This window comes from Crinia signifera, chromosome 3 (assembly GCF_055691185.1).
Source record: "Crinia signifera chromosome 3, ASM5569118v1, whole genome shotgun sequence".
NCBI lineage: Eukaryota > Metazoa > Chordata > Amphibia > Anura > Myobatrachidae > Crinia > Crinia signifera.
In genome coordinates, this window is record NC_139219.1 from 143,353,501 (window position 1) to 143,374,682 (window position 21,182).

General features: G+C 41.6%; 1 protein-coding gene across 6 annotated transcripts in view; it reads left to right on the top strand.

Moving 5' to 3' along the window:
- The window catches only part of AHI1 (Abelson helper integration site 1), a 274,949-nt gene extending 254,870 nt beyond the window's left edge, over positions 1–20,079 (top strand). For 5 of the 6 annotated variants that reach the window (XM_083176645.1, XM_083176644.1, XM_083176648.1 and 2 more), the window contains 2 exons: positions 3,685–3,764; positions 16,344–20,079. In XM_083176645.1, coding sequence (XP_083032771.1) covers positions 3,685–3,764; positions 16,344–16,545 — 282 coding nt within the window. In that variant the 3' untranslated portion in view covers positions 16,546–20,079. Of the gene's footprint in view, positions 1–3,684; positions 3,765–15,656; positions 15,716–16,343 lie in introns of all 6 variants that reach the window. The other variant, XM_083176646.1, reaches the window with a different exon arrangement.
- The last annotated feature ends 1,103 nt before the right edge of the window (positions 20,080–21,182 follow it).

Here is a 21,182-nt window from a genome sequence, read left to right on the forward strand (position 1 = left end):
TGCACTCAAATCGATCTTGGCTTTAAGAAACTGAGACTGTGGAATCCTCTGGATGATTAAGCCAGTCCGGGTAGTCTGGTAACTGGTGCGGCTGGAGTAGGAATGGATGGTGGCTCAACGCGTTTCGACGTGTTAACACGTCTTCATCAGGAGCAGTAGGGTGTGTGCTACCATGGTGAACAGGATATTTTCCAGGTGCACACACCCAACACTGCAGGGGGGGATGGACATGGGGCAGCTGGCTGGGAGACTTGCCCATGGGAAAACCCAGTGTTTCATTGGCGTTTCCATGAAAACGCTGAACTTTCCCGTGGAAATCGTCTGGTGACGTTGGCGGGAAACTGACATCATCGGATGTCAGCTGCCCGCTCACTTCCTGACGAATGTCCATGCATATCTAAGGTTTCCTGAGAGTAACCTTAGATGTGCGTGGGCCTTCCACATCATTCGATGGTTGGCAGCCATCGAATGATATGGGCATTCCCCCACAGCCTGCAAATGGATGTTTATGTTAAACATCCATTCTTAGCCCATGCCAGTGTACAAGGGGGACGGGCATTCCGGTATTTGGCGGGTGGCATCTGGTGCGAATTCGCAGCCTTGTGAATCAACCAGAATAACCTCCTTAAACCAATAGCTACAGTATACACGTAACTCTTGTTTGCAGTATTAAACAGTACTTTTCTAACATGGATTCACATTCAGAAATATACACTAATGCAGCAGCAGTTGTGAATGTATATGTGGTAACGCTTCAAATATTTGCAAATGCCACTGCGGCCTGGATTTCCATTTGGATTCACAATGGCGACTTTGTGTGTACAAAGACAGTGTCAGTCACAAATAGGTTGATTATCAAACTTCTGAATAGCGCTATGGCTGGGCTGCATAGCTGCAGGAAGTGAGGCATCAGAGCAATTTTAATTGCACATGGGATCACGGTCGCCTGTTGAGACAATCCCTGAAAAGGGTCCTAACACACCCATGTTTTTTTATCTCCACTTCACCTAAATTGCCACTAAACAGAACATGACTGTCAACCACTTAAATCCTCACTGCAACCACTGTGGCACAACCCTTGCAGCACATGGGGAGCGCGATTTATGCTACCCATACACTTGTGAGATATTGCATGCAATCATTTGATTTTGACCACATCTGGCCGATAAATCGAATGATTGTATGCATTTTTAAGATACCATTTGACGCGATGTGCGGGCATGCCGTTGAATGTTGCGTCAATAGATAGTATGTGCTGCACATAAAATCGAATTGCAGTAGCGATCGCATGTAGTTTTTAGGAGGGCGGAGGGGATGCTTTCTGAGGCGTGGGGTTTTGGGGAGAGGGGGCCGGAGGGACCGCTGGCAGCATGGGAGTGGGTGGGCAGAGGGCGGTGGACTAGCATAGCACTAGAAGTAGCAGTAGCTGGCAGCGAGGGTCAGCGGAGGTGACAGACTTGTTTAAGACATTGGGCAGCCCTCTGATTGGCTGAGCTCTCTCAGCCAATCAGAGGGCTGCCCAGTGTTTTAAACAATTCTGCCGTCCCTGCTGACCCCTGATGCCTGCTAGCTCTACTTCTAGTGCTACGCTACAATGCCACCCTCTGCCCACCCTCTTCCAGCACCCGATGTGCCATCTCAAGATGGCATGCGACATCAGGTGCTGAAAGGGGGCACTTTGTGATGCGATTGGATTCGATGGACATCGTACTTTGATGTTGCATCGAATCCGATCGCATAAGTGTATGGGTAGCATAAGACCAATGTAGGGTTACCACCTGTCTGGCATTACTCCGGACAGTCTGGTAATTAAGTCTGGAGTCCAGAGGGGTAGTGTTCCCAGACTATGCAATGTCCAGGAGTCTGCCGCTCACGGTAATGCCAGGAGTCTGAAAAAGCCGGGCAGAGAGTGGTGGGCAGCCTGGCTGTCATGCAGACACATGCTCTCTCGTCTGAGGACCTCACAGAGGACCCCTAGCTGGAAACCTGGACAAGCCCCAGTGAGGTGGCGTGAAAGGGAGACTTACGCAGATGGCAACATCCAGGGACATGAGGCGCATAGAAGAGAATAAATAGCACAGTGGAGGGGATGATTGCGGAGGACAACCATCCTCACAGGAGCTGGTGGTGAAAGCAGCGGCCAGCGGAGGACACGATGGCGGTCAGTGCCGCTGACCACCCAGCACCTTCAGGACTCCTCTTAACAGGGAATAGTCTTCTGTGCAGCTGCAGGAGCTGAGAAGCTACATGGACACTGATGACGCCAGAATGGAGCCTCTGGGAGCAGCTATAGCATGATATGTTCCTTTATGTTACAGCGGTCTGGTGGGGTGCACAGCATCCCAGATGTGCTGAGGTGTGAGTGCAATAGGAGTTGTGGGCAGAAGCACCGCACCTTGTGTGAGAGCATCCCCCTCCTCCCTGATACTGCCCCCATTGCCCTTCCTGATACTGCCCCCATTGCCCTTCCTGATATTGCCCTTCCTGATACTGCCTCTTTGACCTCCCTGATACTGCCCCGTAATCAGAGCAGGCTATTACAAATCTTGCACCAGCTTGCGAGCGAATTAAAGCTCTCGTACTTCAGCCAGTCAGGAGCAGCAGTGGTGGCTCATGATTAGCTGCCATACAGCGAGCACCGATTGGCTCATGAGCTGACGCGAGATTTGTAATAGCTGCAGACCTCCTCTGATAGCATGTACAGTAGGTAAGCGCCACTTATGTGTCATAATATGTAATAGCCATTCGGTGAATGGTATAATATGTATTGGGCATTATGGTGTGTGGCATAATGTGTACTGGGCATCACAGTGTGTGGCATAATGTATAATTGGCATCATGGTGTGGCACGATGTGTAATGAGCATTACGGTGTGTAACATAACATGTAAGTGGCATTACAGTGTGAAAAATCAAGAATAGAATTAAAGCAAAGGTTAAAAAGAAACAGTATAAGACAGATCAAGGGGTGGGGCAGGGGACTGGTCATTGGGTGGGCTGTGGGTGGGTCAAGGGGCAGTCTGGGAATCTCTCAACACAAAGCTGGTAACTGTAGACCCATGCACTATAAAAATCGCATATGTACCCAGATCTGAATCTGAATGGATTTTTGACTGCAACAACCTGGCCTGTACAGTTCAGTTAAAATACTTTTTTTCAGTGAACTAATTCAGTATTATTTGAATGAGTATGAGCAGAAAATGTATTAGATCTATTTTATAATAACATATATGTAAGACCAGTTTATCTAATTAACAAACCCTTGATGATATCAAATAAATGCAACAGCTTCCAGGTCTATAGCTTTGTCCATCTATTTACTATGAATTTGTTATAGGTTTGTAGCCAGGTCCTATTTTCTACATCTGCCATTGTATTGTTTATGTAAAGACCGTGTGTGGCTTGTGCTTAAGTGCTTACTTTACTGGTAACAGTCCAGGTGCATGTGAGATTTTCCACTGTGTTGCTTGCTTCTCACCTATAAAATGCCTGGCTGGGGTAAAGAGGAGCTTGAGCCTATTTCCTTCATGGTAACCACATAACAATAAGCGACCCCAAAGGAGACCACATGTTGGAAATGGGGTATATTCTCTCCTTACCCAGGAAGCTGGTGGGTTTGTGAGATGTAAAGACTTGGCCTCTTCTCCTTTCTTATTTCTACAATGTGTGTTTGTTGTTTGTGCAGATGTCAGCAGTCCCCAGCAAATTAAAGGATCAGAAATTGATGTCACAGCATGACACAGATGTTGGCTCACCTGTTCCACTGTAAGATACTTTGGTTAAAGGATTTTTTTTCTCATTTCACAATATCACAAATGTATATTCCTATACAATGTTTCTCTATTCATTCAACAGTAAATGTTTTAAGACCTACTTAAAGCAAAACTGATTCCTGCTGTAAGAGGGTCTTAAAACTTGCCTAAATTTTGACCTTTGGATTTTGGTGCTCAATGTTTAAATTATTTATTTAATGTTAATTCATTTTTCTACATAGTTTTTATTATCGTATTCCTTCCAGCATTTTTTTATTTGTCTTAAATATGTAACTTAAAGCAATAAACCACTTTTACATACAGTAATAACTGTTTGTTCCAAAAAAAAAAAAAGATTTACTGCCTGGTATATTAGGTTGAGTAAATTGACATTTTTACCTTCGATATATTCTCTACCTTATGAAGATTAAAAACGTCACTTACCCTGATGACACCTGATGTGTTCGAAGGTTTTTGGCCACTCCAGAGGTCTGGGAGATGCAAGATGGATCAGGTAGTGCTGTGGGTGCAGTATCACCCCTTGGCAGGTGACACCCGGCTGTGGCCCAGACACCACTGGTAGAACATACTGCAGAAGCAAACTAGAGAAAAGGCCCACCAGTGGAATGTTATGGTGGAGGTACATTAAAAAGTGTGTTTGTATGCCAACAGAGAGAAGCAACCAGTTACTAGAGGAGCCAGGAAATTCTTTATTTGAAGATATAAATCTATGGGGGATATTCAATCTCCCGCCACCATTCCCAACTGGGCAAATGGTGGCGAGGCCCTATTCAATGCTGTCTTCCTCGACTGCATTGAACAGGGAATCTCGGCAGAATGAGCCTGACTTCACAAGCAGAACGGCTGGGAATTGACGAGCTCCATACCGCAGCTCGACGATTCCTGTCCGCTTCTCGTGGCCACGCCCCCTTCTCGGCGCTCGGCAAGCGGGACATTGAATCCCACTTGCAAAATGAGTATCGAGTGGGCCGAGAATGGGACATCCCCCAATGTCTGAAAAGAGAGTCTGGCCCCCTCCTTAGATAAATATAAATGTCTGGCCCCCTCCTTAGATAAATGTGTCAGCATATAATAGGTGATATTTTCTGTGTATCTATATTAGGGTACGCTCACTTGCCAATGTCAAGACTTCTCCCAGAGGTGATTTGCTAGCCTCTATAATAAAACACACTTTATATGTTTCAATAAATACCAAATAGAAACAGTATAATACAAAGGCTCTTGCAGTGGGGACAGGGATGCTAGAACCAGGAAGTGCAGCACTGCCGAGAGTTTCCTGAGGACACCCTGTTATCCAGAAGCAAAGGCCATGGGGCAGTAATAATGCAATATATAGATAGAAATAAAAGGGGTACATTTACTAAAGCTTCTCAAAGTGAAAAGTGGGGATATTGTTGATAGCAACCAATCAGATTCTAGCTATCATTTTTCTACTGTGTTCTAGACAATGATAGCCAGAATCTGATTGGTTGCTATGGGCAACATACCCATTTTTCACTTTTAGAAGCTGCAGTAAATTTACCCCATAGTATCTGTTGATTTTCTTCTTTGTCTCCCTTTAATTTCACTCAATTTTATGTTCATATAGGTGGTTCCCTGGCCTTATGAACTTATTCATGTATTTTGACAATTTTATGTCAAAGATTAAAGCACTACACACATGCCTCCTGTACAGTTAATCAGAGGCAACATATTCCACATGGTTTTTTTTTGTTTAGTGTGGAGCAGGGTGTAGCAAGAACTTTGTGGACCCCATACAAACATTTTGAATGGACCCCTTCCCCAATGCTGTGAGAGACACCTTTCTACAGCAATTGCTAATTGTTTGTCCCAAAATAGTTCCTAGTGAATTTTCTGAACCATAGTAGTGCCCTAGTTTGTTATCAAATATATTAGTTCCCTATTTCACCTTTTCATATTGTAGCTGCCATAACACATTTTTCAACACACAGTGTTGAAGTAATAGTGTCCCCAATTACTATTATGCCACATTACAGTACCCCCAATTATATTATGCTATACTGTAGTGCCTCTACTTCATATTATTTGACACACCTGTGACCTAGTTCATATTATGTAATATAATGCCCTCCAATTCATTGTATACCACATTACAATGAGCAAATCCATGTGTATAACTAGATCTATTGTAGACCCTAAGGAAAACTTTTTTAACGGCTCTTATATACACTAAAAGTTTTTGACCACACCGGTTAATTATTTAATTCAAGTATTCAATCAGAATCATTTCCACGGGTGTATAAAATGAAGCACCTTTTGTAGCCATACAATCTTCATTTGGAAACATTTGTGATGCAAAATGTGTTGTTCTGAAAGAGCTTAGTGACTTCAAGTGTTCTGAAAGGATGTTGCAAATGAGACGGTTCATGACATTTCATCCCTGCTGGATACTCCACAGTCAACTGTAAGTGATATTAGAAAGTGGAAGCATTTAGGAACAACAGCAACTCATCCACAAAGTGGAAGACCACATAAAACCACAGAGCGGGATCAATGACTGCTAAGGTGTATGATGTGCAAAAGTTGCCAACACTCTGCTGATTCCATAGCTGAAAAGTTCAGAAATTCCACTGGCATCAATGTAAGCATAAAAATTGGGCAGCGGCGCTTAATGGAATGGGTTTTCATGGCTAGCATCTGCACGCAAGCCTTACATCACAAAGTTCAATATCAAGAATTAGTTGGAGTTTGTGTACTTTATTCCTTTGTCTTAATATTATTGATATATCATGTTAGCCATTAAGGGCAATATATTAGATTCTGCCTCCCTTTCATATTTCACCTCATTATTATTATATTTTATATCATTGGACTAATTATTATGTGACCAATTAGTGTTCAGAACCATACAGTATAAAACCCCCCCAGGGGGCACCATGAAACGCTGTTTGAGACGGTGAAATGCATCAGTGGATCTCAACCCACAGTATTCCTGGACCCAAACCTTGTTTCCATCCATTTATTTGGACTGATCTGGAACGGCCCCAAGCACCGGCAGTTTGCACCCCAGCAAAGGGAGTACCACCAGCCAAACATCTACACTGCCAAGCCATCCTCAGTGGTGGACTGGACCAGCTTTATACACCTAGGTACACCTAAGGAGGTAAACAGGAGAGCGGGAATGCCAATCTATACATGGTGGACAATAATAACAGGAACCGTGTGGGATTTAGTTTAATGCATGCATTGCAGTGTCTTATACAAATACTATTGGTCAAAATATTTGTGTTTTTTTTTTTTTTATGTATTTTTAATGTAAAATCATTCCAATTGTTTATAGACCGTTTCCTGGTTTAAAAAAATAAGCACTGCTTTATCTTCCTTTTCCTTTGTAAAGTTTCCTTTATTAAGTTTCAGGGGACCAGCAGCTGCTGGTGAGGCTGCTCCTGTTAAGTGCCGCTACCACCCCTAGCGGTACCAATATTTTTCACTACATTATGTCAATTGTAATATTTGGTGGAGGAGGGATAATGGTATGGGCTGTTTTTCCGGGTTTTGGCTAGGCCCCCTATCTCCAGTGAAGAGGAATCTTAATGCTTCAGCATACGAAGACATTTTGAACAATGCTATGCATTCAAATTTGAGGCAACAGTTTGCTGAAGACCTTTACTATTCTAACATGACTGTGCTCCAGTGCCAAATAAAGAACTATAAAAACATGGTTTGATGAGTTCTGTGTGGAAGAATTTGGATTGGCCCACACAGTGCACTGACCTTAACCCTAATGAGCACCTTTTAGATAAACAGGAACCTAGATTGCGAGCCAGACCATTCGTCCAATGTCAGTGCCTGACCTCATAAATGCTCATAAATGAATAGGTACAAATGTCCATAGAAACATTCCAAAGTCTTGAGGAAAGCCTTCCAAGAAGAATGGAATCTGTTATAGCTGCAAAAAGCCGAAAGATACCATTGCTCCAGGCACCATGTCACCTAGCTACTGCTCTGAGTGTACCCTCCAATGGTGAACAATGTATATAACAACTGTAACTTTGAAAGGGAAGCTAGGACACTCTCCGCTCAATATCTGGTTGATAGTGTCTAGGTAAGCAGTCAATAGGTCACAAGCAAAGGTTAACATGAGGGTTTTTTTGCAATTTCTTTTTCTTAGAAATTTTTCATATTTTACCATCCACATGTACTCGGTAAAGAATGCAAGTTGAGTAAGGATGATTCACTTAAAAATTAATATATGTAAAGACACTACTATCAGCTGTGTATGCAACAATTACATTATTATATTGCTTACAGACTGAGCCGCCCTCGTTATTGCAGAGCGCTCTCCAGATCTGGTAGAGGGCGTGCGAGCGTCTCATACATGTGCGCCCCATTCTGGCACACGGCGCAGGCTGGCGATCGTCGCAATGGGAGCTGCTCTAACAAGAGCAGCTCCATCTGTAGGGTAATGTTACTTTTGCTTTGTCTAATAACCATACCGTTTGTTGGTACATCTCTACACTATCACTGATAGTATGCCTAACACACATCTTCCACATTTACTATGATCTATTATGACCTGGATGAATCTTAGGATGCATTAATCACAACAGCTATGTACTGCATTAGCTAGCCTGCCTGGTGCAAACCTGTACCTGTGTTTTGGAATTCTGTTTGATACTTTGAGGATATTGCATTCCTGCGCCCTCTATATCCATACTGCTACCATAATACCATAGCTTGTGATTCTCGTCTGTGTGAGGCGTAGTATAATACAGGCATTACTAATGTACCAGTTACCACAGCTAGTCAAAGGGCCTTTACCTGGATTCCAATCCTCCATGTGCCAAGATAAAAACGTTAGAAGGAGCAAGGAGCCATCATCCTATAAGTAGGACGCACTGCACAGGAGCTAGAAGTAGACAATGGCTACAAATAAGAAGAATCGGCATACCTAAGCTCCAGTAGGCATCAGTGTCTGACCAGGTAAGTGCTTGAGGAGGTCCAGCAGTGGCATGCTGCTTGCTATTTTTAATCGTACACATTCAGTAGATCAGTATTTTAGGTTAAGTTACAATAGGACCCGGGTGGCATGCTCCTGGGTGACATTAAATACACCCACGGTTGGAACTTAACATGCCACATGTAGACTGAGTAGATTTTCTTTTTTGCACAATTTTCTGGAAATTATCCTGATGAAAGAGGTTACTGCCATCAGGGAATACTGTTGCATTGTAGGGTGTGCTGTACTTGGTCTGTGTGTGTGGGTAAGTGGTACGTGTCAAAGTAATATGCACATGAATGACCAGACCTAAGGATTCCAAGGAGAACATTGCCCAGAGGTTCAGACTGCCTCCGTTAGCTTGCATTCTTCCCATAGTGCATCCTAATGCCATCTCTTTCAATGGTAAATGACGCACACTCACTGCCCTACAACACCAACATAACAAGCATTGTATACGATTTTGATCTCGTGCAAACTGCGTCATCAGTCACCCGTATGCTCAGTTTTTTGGGAAGTAGGTGGCACCAGGCAGATGGCACGCAGCTGTAGGATTCTTGAATGCTCTTCCATGTGGCCTGAAGCATGAGACAAAATTCTGGAGCCTCCTCCAGGATGTTCCCAACAAGCAAGATAACTTGTACAATAGATGGTCTCAGCTGCCTTGCCTTTTATAAACATGTCTAAAATATCTTTCTCTGGTGGTTTAATGTGCTGTTTTGCAAACTGCAGTTTCCTGACATTTTATTTATCTGCACCTTGACAATATTGGGGATGATGGCATCAACATTCAAAATTTGAGGTTTAGTGAATCTGATTATTTAAAAACCCCAAATAAATATAACAAGTATATGCAATTACAAACCACCAATAGTTTATTACAAATCCCACAAACCCAGAAAAAGTAGCATATAAAACTATGCAGATGAGATCATTTCAGACAGGGGAATCCCAGGATTGAGTATACACACCTGTCCGAACAGACAGCTTGCCAGCCAGACACTGGTTAATTAAAGTCATAGTTAATACGCATTGTAAAGAACAAAGCAGCACAACTTAGAATAATGAATATGCAAAACAGGACAAGGAACCATACAGAAATGGCAAATAATTACTGTGAACTGGGACTGCTGAACAGGATGCAGAAAAAGGGCTCAGGATACTAAACAGGATATGCGTCATACTTTTCTGAGTAAGTAAGACATAAACAAGAAACTCTAAATGCAGAGACTATGGGAAAGACCAATAAACAGTATCCATTATTTTCACACAATAAATACTCAAGAAGAAATGATGTGCCAGCAATTTGTCAGATAGCCAAGATACAGTATTACTGAGCTTTATGCAGTCTGTCTCCACCTACAGACTAGACAGCAGATTTCATGATTTGGCCACACATCAACCACTGTGACCAGCCATGCTGACAATATGGGGCCAATTCAATTACCCATGATCTCCTGTGACTGTCACCTCACAGTGTTCTGGGTAATATTCTTTATTAACTTTTAATTGTATGACACATATAAATGGCAATATAGCAAAGCAAAATATATATACATTAAACTTAGGGTGCTACAGTTGCATGGTTTCCAGTGGATCCGTTAACAGCAGCGACTGTCACAGCTTTTGAGATTTCTGCTGGGATATTTGTTGCTGTAGTGTAAATAGTATTGTTTAATCTTGAACAATTAAAAATAAGTGGTAACTTGGTACATTTTCTGGAGCAATCGTATGTATTTGTTTTTTAATTCTGCATGCTACATAAGGTAAGAATTATTGAAGTGGATATTTAAAATATATAGTAATCATATCATACTAATCTAAAGCTTGAAAATAATGCATGTGCATAAAATGCACCATGATAGTTATGCCAACATGTATTTTTTTAAATGCTGGCTGTCCCTGGTTGGTACACTTTTGTCTCAATGAGCCTGATTTAAAGTTAAGTGAAAAACTAAACTTTAACTTTACATTTTAACCTGGGCAAATTATGCAAAGCTAGTCTGCTAACTTCTGTGTTTGTTCATGTGTGAGAAAGAGATGTAGTTTCACTCTCTGCCAGCAGACTGCAGTGTTTCGGGGACTCACGGACACTAGACATATATACAGATGGATATATTGGTTTTTTTGGCAAGGTCCTTTGGCGCTGCTTCTGATGTTTTGCTGCCTTACTGTCACAAAATAGGACTATTCCTTAAAGTCACAAAAGATAGTTGCATTTTAAAAGAAAGGGTTTAGTGATGGTGTTGGCGCTACATCAGTTAAGTATAGAGGACTGGGAAATACTTAGCTTCCATTCTTGGCGTTCCGGCTTCTAGGTTTGTTCTATCTTTCGCCGGTATATCCTTATTGGGTATGTGGAGAATTTTTTTTTTTTGTTGAGGGAAATGTGTTAGGGTGGATTTTTCAGTATGGATATATTGAGGTTCCCCCCCACCCTAAAGGCCCCCATACACTAGGGCGACTTGTCCTGAGGACAAGTCGCCCCCGACTTCCCCCTGAGCCTCCCCGGGGGAGCTTGATAAGATTGGCACTTGATGTGCCATTTTTTACATGTGATAAATCGTCTCGATTTATCACATGTAAACCCGGGGAGCAGGGGGGGGGGGGGCTGCAGAACAGGGCTGCTGGTGGATTTCTTCCTATTCTCCCGCCGCGCCGACGGTCTCTGCTCTGCGACGCCTGCGGTCCCCGCCTGCACTACCTCCGCCGGGAGCCGTCAATGCAGGGGGGGGGGGGCTGCTAGTAAGACAGGGGGGCTGTATATAAAGATATATCGGATCTGAATATCGTGGGTGCTAAAAAGCACCCATGATGGCTCAGATTCCGATATATCTTATGTTCTGTAGGTCCGACGCCTTGATCCGATCCGATGCGCACGGGACCGTGCATCAGATCAGATGTCAAACACATGCGATTTTGGGCCGATTTCACCCGATTTATCGGCCCAAAGGGCCGAAATCGGCCGAAAATCGCATAGTGTATGGGGGCCTTAACACATTTCCCTCAAAAAATCTTTTTTTCTCCACATACCCAATGAGGATATACCGGCGAAAGATAGAAGGAACCTAGAAGCTGGAACGCCAAGAATCGAAGCTAAGTATTTCCCAGTCCTCTATACTTAACTGATGTAGCGCCAACACCACCACTAAACCCTTTCTGTTATATATACAGATGGGGCTGACCTCATCCTTGCAGGGCTGGCGTTTCTAACGCCAGCCCCACCAGGGGGTGCGCGTGCATGAGACGCTCGCGCGTCCCCTGGACAATGATCCTGCTGCTCTGCATGTAGTACACAAATACTGGACAGCTTTATTTTAATGCTGTACAATGGACATACCCTGTTCTCCTACATCTGTTCACATAATTTCCCTTACCCTCCATTGTGCATTGCAACATGGTTTCACTGTCAAAATTGGCCACTGTGGAGCTGATATAGGGTGAAATTAATGGGATGAGAGATTCAGAAAGTAAGAGATTTGGTAAGAAATCTCCAGGTTTTTTTAAAGTGGCAATAATTTACACTCCAAACCAGTTGGATTTCTTACCAAATCTCTCCTCCTATTAAAGGCCCCCATACACTATGCGATTTGGGCACAATTTCACCCGATTTGAAGACATCCCCTCCGACCCGACGCACGAGACCCAATGCTCGGTCCTGTGTGCATCGGAGTTGGGAGGTCGGACGGGCTGAACATAAGATTCATTGATTGACTGAGACCTCTCTCAGCCAATCAGCAATTGGCTGAGACCTCTCTAGCAGCATCTTCTCCTGTCCGGCTCCCTGCACCGCCCCCCCCCCCCCCTGCATACACTGACGGCAGTCAGCAGGTCTCACCCGATAGGCGCCCTCGGGTTCTAGACTATCAGTATGGTGACTTGGATAATGGGGGAACGGATACATTGCACTGATTGACATATTTCCTAATGCCTTTGATCTCTATGTATGGCTTACGCTGTTCGTTCATATTACTTTGTGTTTCCAGCATATGTCGGGGACGTATCTGTTACAGTTTTATGGGGATTATGTTTTTCTCTGTATATAAAACCTAATAAAAATTACAGAATTTAAAAAAAGAAAAATAGCTCCATTCTATTATACCTCCTCCACCAATCTCCGCAGTTAGCATAATGTAGTGAGACTGGGAATGTTCTCCCTACATCTACCATACCCAGGCTTGCCCATCTGACTGTCAAACTTAGAAGCATAATTTGACACTCCACAGAACATCTTCACTGCGCCACACACAGTCTGATGGGCATTACACTACTCCATCCGACACTTGGCTTTGGACTTGGCGAGTTTTTCATGCAGTTGCTTGGCTATGGAGACCCATTCCATTAGGCTTCCCAATGCACAATCTTTGTGCTTAAGTTAATGTCAGTTTCAGTGACATTTCAGAGCTCTTTAGTTATAGAATCAGCAGACGCTAATCAGTGTTGTGTGCTGACCGGGGGAGTGTGCTTGCGTGTGGGTGTACCCCACTGCCCCCAGCATTAGATGCCGGTACCCACCTGTGTAGCCCATACTAACCCACTATATATATATATATATATATATAAAGGAGGAAGTTTGGCCATGCCTCCTCCATTGGCCACACACCTTAATTTATACCAGGGAGTAGCTGACCTGTCGGCACCCCTGGTAGTCACCCTGTAAATAGCCAGAAGGAGCCTTAGTAATGTGCCACTTCTGATACTGTCTCCAATAATATAGCTAAATATTACCCAGTAACTTTTAGTGCCCATACACTAGGTACATGCTATTTGGTCACTTCTCATGTGATTGCGGTCATAAATCATATAAAAAAAATCCAAATTGAAAGTGATCGGACATCAGATCCAATGCGATATGCATCGGCTGCAGGATAGATATGTCAGATGGTAGCCAAGCCAGGTAGGCTAGGCTTTAATCGCATGCGATATATCGTATTCAATAGGACCGCATATGATAAATTGTATGTGATCCTGCTGCCCTTGATGGTCTGTGGCTACTCAAGGAGGATTGCGTGTGTGTGTCTCCTCTGAGGGGAGAAGTAACACAAGTGTATGGCCATCTTTTCAGTAAGTGTGGATGCATAAATAGGACTTCAAAACTTATGCTCGTGCCTCATTTTAGACCAAATGGAATCTGGGCATTAAATCATGGTGGACTGCTGGACCATTAGCTTAGTACATTTCCTGTTACGCCTACATTATAAAAATTGGTAGTTAGACCTTGGTGACCTCTGTTGGGTTTTTTTTTTATTGAATCTTTATTTCATTTTAAATATAAACAGGTTACATTTACCAAAAGAGGGTAGGTATCCATTTATAACCTCACCTCTAATACATACATGGACAGAGCAACAATAAAACAAAATACGTTCATCTATAACAACATTTTTTTTTCAAGTTGTCCCATTGTCAGGTGCTTACTACTAAATTGTAACCTGGCGGACCAGAACAGCCTTGTAGCAGTCTGCTACAGCCTTGTAGCAGTCTGCTACAGCCTTGTAGCAGTCTAGGTATAGAAGAACCAGGCTGATGTAAGGATATACAGCCCTTTAGTTGGAGTAATGTAAATTTTCTCTAATGTAAAGACTTGTTTTTATATTACCTATTTAATATGGGGTTACTGCTAACTGTAACCTCCATTAGGGGAGCCTATTTGTAACTAGCATAAAGAGTACACCACCCTCATCAGATAGCGTTATCACTACATAGGCATTCAGTGTTTAACTATAAAGGGCCAGATGCACTAAGCTCCAAAAGTGATCAAATAAAGAGTGGTAAACCACCAACCAATCACCTCCTACCTGACGTTTTTCAAACACAGTCTGTGACATGGCAGGTAGGAGCTGATTGGCTGGCTGTTTATCACTCTTCATTTTATCACTTTTGAAGCTTAGTGTATCTGGCCCTTATTCTGGAAATACAGTATCCTTTTATGCAATACTATTTACATTATTTTTAATGATTAATGAAAATATAAAGGTTTGTGTTATACAGACACCACTACCGCTCACCAAAGTTTTTCACTTGAACCACTTGCTATCTAGCATAGTGAGCTACAGTAGCATCTATAGAACTTAGTCTGGGCATTTTATCTGTCAGCCAGTCACCCAGCAGATATCATGGGCATACGCTGAGATATCTCACAGTGTATTGTCACGCATATCTGGGTTCATTGTCTGGAAAGGAGATAATTCCCCTCCCCCCCCCCCCCCCCTCTAGAAATAGGGTAAATTAGCATCAATCAGCTGCAGCACTACATACACTGCCAGATGCAGCCATCTTATAACCTAAAAAATATCGTAGCAAATGGACAAGCTGGACGATTCCATATTTCAGACTGATCAGTGTCAGCATGATAATTGTATAATGTATAACCAATATAACAACTGCCTAAATAAAAACATAAATCTTAAAAAAAAAAACCACAACAGGTTAAATTATATATATATATATATTTTTTTTTTATATTCTGCGGTTGCCCCTAGGGGACCATCTAGGGAAGGGTGGAGGTTAATACAATGTAACGTGTGGGTGGTAGTGCAGCTTGAAATGAACTTGCTACTCCTCACATTACCTGGGCTGCTTGGGATGTTTTGAAAGATGACATCTCCTTTCATTATGCTTCAGCATATGGGCCTCGAGATTCACTCTGTCTGAGACATTTCTGGCTCAGGTGTGGTTGAGTGGGACTTATGTACCTGGAAGCAAGCCATGCAGACCTACATCCATCTCCTACACCACCTGTCTGTATTTCTACCTCCCTCTGCTGTCTTTTTTTCTCTCAGTTTCTTTCCATATCAGTCCCATTCTCTAACCACTCTCTCCTTTTCACTTGCCATAGCACTCTGTTACTCTTTCCTACTCCATTAAGCTTCCCATTGCAGGTCTGTGGACCTACTAAATATATATGTATTCTTTTATTTATAGAGAGCTAGCTGAATTTATTGTTACTTGCCTGGGGATGCCAAACAGTAGACTTACGGCAGGTCAGTTTATTGAAATTGAATTGAAAAGGACCTATTGTGAAATTGAGAGCCACAGAAAGCCAATACATAGTTGGAAAACATTTGCAGTAATACACAATATAATGTAACTAAATAGTTTTAAGATTGAATGTAATAGAATGAGGGGACATCTGGACAGTTCTTAATATGTAAATGTATATTTGTGGGTGAATATTTTTCTTACATACCTTGAATACGCCTAAAAATTCATTTCTCCAATGAAGTGCAACATGAAGACGCATAAGAGGTTCCATTTAAGTATAAAGTGAAGTCTGAAACCATGACTTACAGGGAGTGCAATATTCAAGAGAAATGGTTGTGTGCTGTCTTTGCTCAATATGAGTACACCTACTCTGTACTTTGCAAAGCATTCCGCTAACTTCATCTGACTACTCAGCGAGTGAAGCCATTTTGCTCTGTTAACCTAGGTACTTTGAAAATATGAAATATAGGAGCATCACCTGAGCAAGGCAAATCTATTTTTGCACTGTTCCTCAGCTGTTTTGAGCTATATAAGTTAACCTAGTGTTTGTCATTTAAATATGTACATCCTCTGTAGGCTCTCAAGTGCTGAATATTGTTTTCCTTTTTTTTTTTTTCATTTTAACAGGGGAAAAAGACAGAAAATATGGCAGATGACAGAACCACCTGACAAAAGTTCCCCACCAGTAGCCCTTCAAACAGGACCCCCCACATCTGTGAATTCAGGGTTGAATAAGCAAGAGAGCAATATTAAACAGAAAAAAATGAAAAGCTATAAAGAAGTTATTAAAGTTGGGAACACAAATATTGCATTTGAGCCAGATGTGTGACCTTCAAGGAAAGTTACATAACTAAGGAAGCTATAATAAAAAGCAACATTTTGATTGTCTTGGTACCAATGCCAGGAGTTGCCACAAACCCATCCACAACTCTCAGGCAGCGCTGGGGACCTAGGGGAAGTCATGTCACTCTGGGGCACCAAGTAAAGAGGGTAAGTTATCCCAAGGTGAACTGTCCCATTTATTACATAGCAATGTGCATTTTGTGTGCTGTTATTTTAAGCTAAATTAATTTTAAACTGAATTTATATTTACAGTTTATGCAAAACTTAAACCAAATTTCAATACATCTTAGTGCTGATGAAGAGCAGAAATACTGTAAGGTTGTATTGATATTCACAATGCTTATAATTTATTATTATTTTGATGTCTAAGGCAGCCATGGAATTTACGATATTTTTCTGAGTAAATGAGGTGGGTAATGAGAACACAGGATCTTTAAAACCTGTTTGCTCACTTCTGTTGACTATTGTACAATGTAAGCTCTGGCTGCTATGTACATTGTGGGTTTGTGAAGATCGCCTGAAGAATTAACCTTGCATAAACTGGATTTTAATGATGAATCTTCCTGGCAGAGACTATCAATGCAAAACTCTAAAACCTACAACCATCAAATACTGTAGACAATACTGGACATGAATCAGAGGTTAAATCCCATATAATCCCATAAATGTAGCATCTGATATTTTGCCTCCATTTAGAAGGTTACCATAGACCCTAATGTAGGTAACATCAGTGCATTTGTGGAAAAGAAGCAGGGATTAGCATAAAAATGATTTAAGCAGCCAGTGTGGGGGTGGGGTTTATTGGTACTTTATTATTTTATGCTTGTCACAAGAATCTTTATGCCCATGCCCCACCAATGCTGTTAATTCCATTTAATCTGCCCTGTGAATGTGCAGCTCTGGGTCTGCAATGTACCTTGCAGTGCCCAAAATGCCTCTGCATGATTAATATGATGCTGGTGCTTGGGGAGGCAATGAACAGTATTCCAGAAAATATCGGGTCCGTTTTCTTGGGGGAAAGGGGTGGCTGTAGCCAGGGGTCTGCATCCTCAGATGCAGCCTCACTAGCCCCAGACATCATGAATAACCTGAGGACTGCTCAGATGTCCGATGGTCATGCAGTTGATTAATGCTGCATCTTTGGATGCAGAAACAGATCTCAGAAGCTGGCAGTGGGTTCATCTTTTGCCTTTTTTATTGCAACTTCTGCATACCCAGCTACAACAGCTGTAGGTTTAGGATCCAGCTCTGAATCAGCCTCATAGTAAGGTCTTACCTGTGTGAATAACTGCAACAGAAAATCAGACAAGTTGGGTGTGGAACTGGCTCTTAAAGGGTGTTCACATGGTGTGATTTTGCTTGCGATCCGATCAGGATTAAATCAGAAGCAAAACACAATTGATTTGGGCTATATAGTACAAATGTGTACTATATAGTCTGGCCTGCACATTCTATTTTTTTATTCCATTTCGATGCCATGGGGCCGCACATCGAAACAACACTCAATGTGGCTAAAAAAGATGGACCCGATGAATTTTGGAAAACGGATTATTCTGTATTTTAGAATATTTCTATATTTGAATGAGGTATCTTGAGGTAATTTGCATTTATGTTGCATAAACACATCAAACACATGAAATACACTCAAATATATTTTATTTGTGCATGAAATAAGGTTTTAAAACATGAAACAAAGTTTGTATACAATCTCAGACACTCAATTTGAATGCCAAGCAGGGGTTAAAGTGAGGGAGAACGGGGTGGAACTGAGTTCCACCACCTCTAATGGTGAGAGAGAACATTTTAACCTCCATAGTGCACAGTAATGCTCTCAAAAAAGCATTCTAGTTTGCAAGGGGATGCAAAAACCATTCCACTGGCCCTGTCTCTGCCTAATGGGGGAGGGGAGGGAGGGTCATTAGGTGGCATAGAAAAATGAGTTCCCCTACCTCTGCATGGCCACTTTAAACCCTGATGCCAAGCTATCGTGTCCTTACACATATTTAGTGCCAGTTACATGATATTTCTCCAGTAGAGCCAGTTACACATGTAGCCAGTAGGTTTTTAGCAAAAAAATAAAAGTACATTTTGGAAACTATGGTTTTCGGAATAATTTGGATAACGGATATTTGGATGAGGGATACTCAACCTGCATAAGCAAAATCAAATAGATAAATAGACCAAATTGAACCGTGTTTACAGAGCATTACACCTGAATTGTTTGGGTAATGCCATGCTAATGAAAGCCTGATTTCTGATATAAAAGAAATATTTAATGTGCACACAGCTGTGAACAGCTGTGTCTATGAAATGCACAGCGCTGCCATTCCCCATGATAAAGCAGCCAGGACATATATTCCATACAACATTACATGTATGTTTATATGTGTTAACCACCCTCCCCATGTAAGTAAGTTTTATTTATATAGCGCACATTCGCCAACAGGACTCAAGGCGCTTTGCAGACATTAAAAATAAAAATGCACATACTGTAATACAAAGGGTTATCAGTACAAGAAACAAGCAACAATGGCAGTACAGATATAAATCACACATACAGATATGCACTAGACGCATTCTAATAAGGGACATGGACATGGGGAACATATTTACAGAGCTGTGCAGCACCCATGCAGCCATTCAGCGGCGCCACATGGTGATTGCACAGCCAGATAGGTAGCCAGTAACAATACAGATATATATATATATATATATATATATATATATACTAGGTGTACTCTAATGAGGAACACGGACATGGGGAACATATAATTACTGAGCTGTGCAGCACCCAGGCAGCCATTCAGCAGCGCCACATGGTGATTGCACCAGCCAGCATCGTACATATAGAACACATTAGAACAGTACAGGGTATACAGAACTAGACATAACACAATTAAAGCACAATTCTTAGTACACAATACAGCTGAGATATAAGGAAGTGAATGAGAATAGATGCAGGTACAGATTGTAGGTGAGTAAGAGCTGTAGTTGAAATGCAAGAAGAGTGCTGTGAGAACAGGAGGGAAGAGGAGAGAGGGCACTGCTCGTGAGAGCTTACATTCCAATGTGTGGGCAGCGTTGCATCCTACAGTATGGGCATCAGCTGCCACAGGTAGTAAAACTTCTGTGCAACCACAAATGTTTCCTGTGAAGCTGCTGTAAGCCATATCAATAGTAATTTTACTCAGCAGCCCTAGAAGTTCGATATTAAAACCATGTGTATAGTTATAATTAACAGTAATATGTATTGCACCAGCATACTGTATAGTGCATTAATAAAACAAACCTAGGTTTTAACAGCTAATAGACAAAAGGTAAGAAAGTCCTGCTTATGATTGTAAAATCTATAGGATTGTAAAAAATAAATTGAAATGGAAATTACCCTCAGTTAACAAATATGCACTTTGTTTTAAATTATTTTGATATGTTTTATATGTACTTTTTGATGAATGATTCAATTTAAAGAAGATATATTTACATGTGAAAGTGTGTTTTCAGTGATACTAATTTAATTTGATTGGAAGTATTTTTGTATTTAATTTGTATTTATTAATTTGATTTGTATGTGTTTGAAATAAAGCATTGTTTTATAACTTATTGTAATTTGTAAGCACTTTAAAAAATTTTTTACCCTATTAAATTTGTTATGGAAACTATAAATCATTTCTCGTGGCTCATTGTGCATATTTTTTTCTATGATGGTTTGCTGACATTTCTCTTGAGAGGATGTAAATGGAATTAAAATTAGATAATCCTATTCCAGTCAATTGATAAAAAGGAAGAAGTGAGACTAGCAGCATTTGGGCATTGATGTATGAAAAATTCCCCAGACGCAAACCACAGTAATTCCTGCACATGTTCCTTGCTAATAAAAAAATAAATAAAAAAAATGATTGCTTAACAAACCGAAGAAAAATAAAATGTGATCATAATGGAAAAAAACCGAATGAAAGATAAACACATGCAGGCTGCTGATATTCAAATAATAATAATAATAATATATAATTTGTAGAATTAATTGTAGGTAAAACAAACACTCAAAATTGTCGAAGTTTCTAAAGAAACCCAATTATATATATTTTTTTATTTCATATTGAATGAAATGTTCACTGCAGAATATCATTATTAGTATTATGACATAGGGCCTGATACTGGGTAGAACTGATACTGAGTAGAATTCAGTCGGAATGTAGAATATTTACAAAGTGTGCTTGTGGCGTGCACTGCAGATGCATTTTTGTGAATGTGCGCACAATTCACTACATTCACAACATCACTACTGTAAGGCAACAGCACCCCCGGCCCCTATTTCCCCAAACACTGCTACCAATGATTGCACCCCTACCTGGACAAGTGGACATCCCTGCAGATAGTACCCCAAATTGCCCCCAAGACATCACCGACAGCACACTCCTCCCCTCCCTCCATCATTCACCTTCAGTAGGTGCCCATGTGTGTTGCTTTGCCCAGGTGCCCACAACTCTGTATAGACAGCCCTTGATGAGGACAACTGACATGTTGCCCTTTAAGATACACCATTGCTGCCACCATTTAGGACTGGCTGGGTGGAGGGAGGGCAGATCAACTGGTGGATGGTTGGGAGATTTATCAGGCAAAATT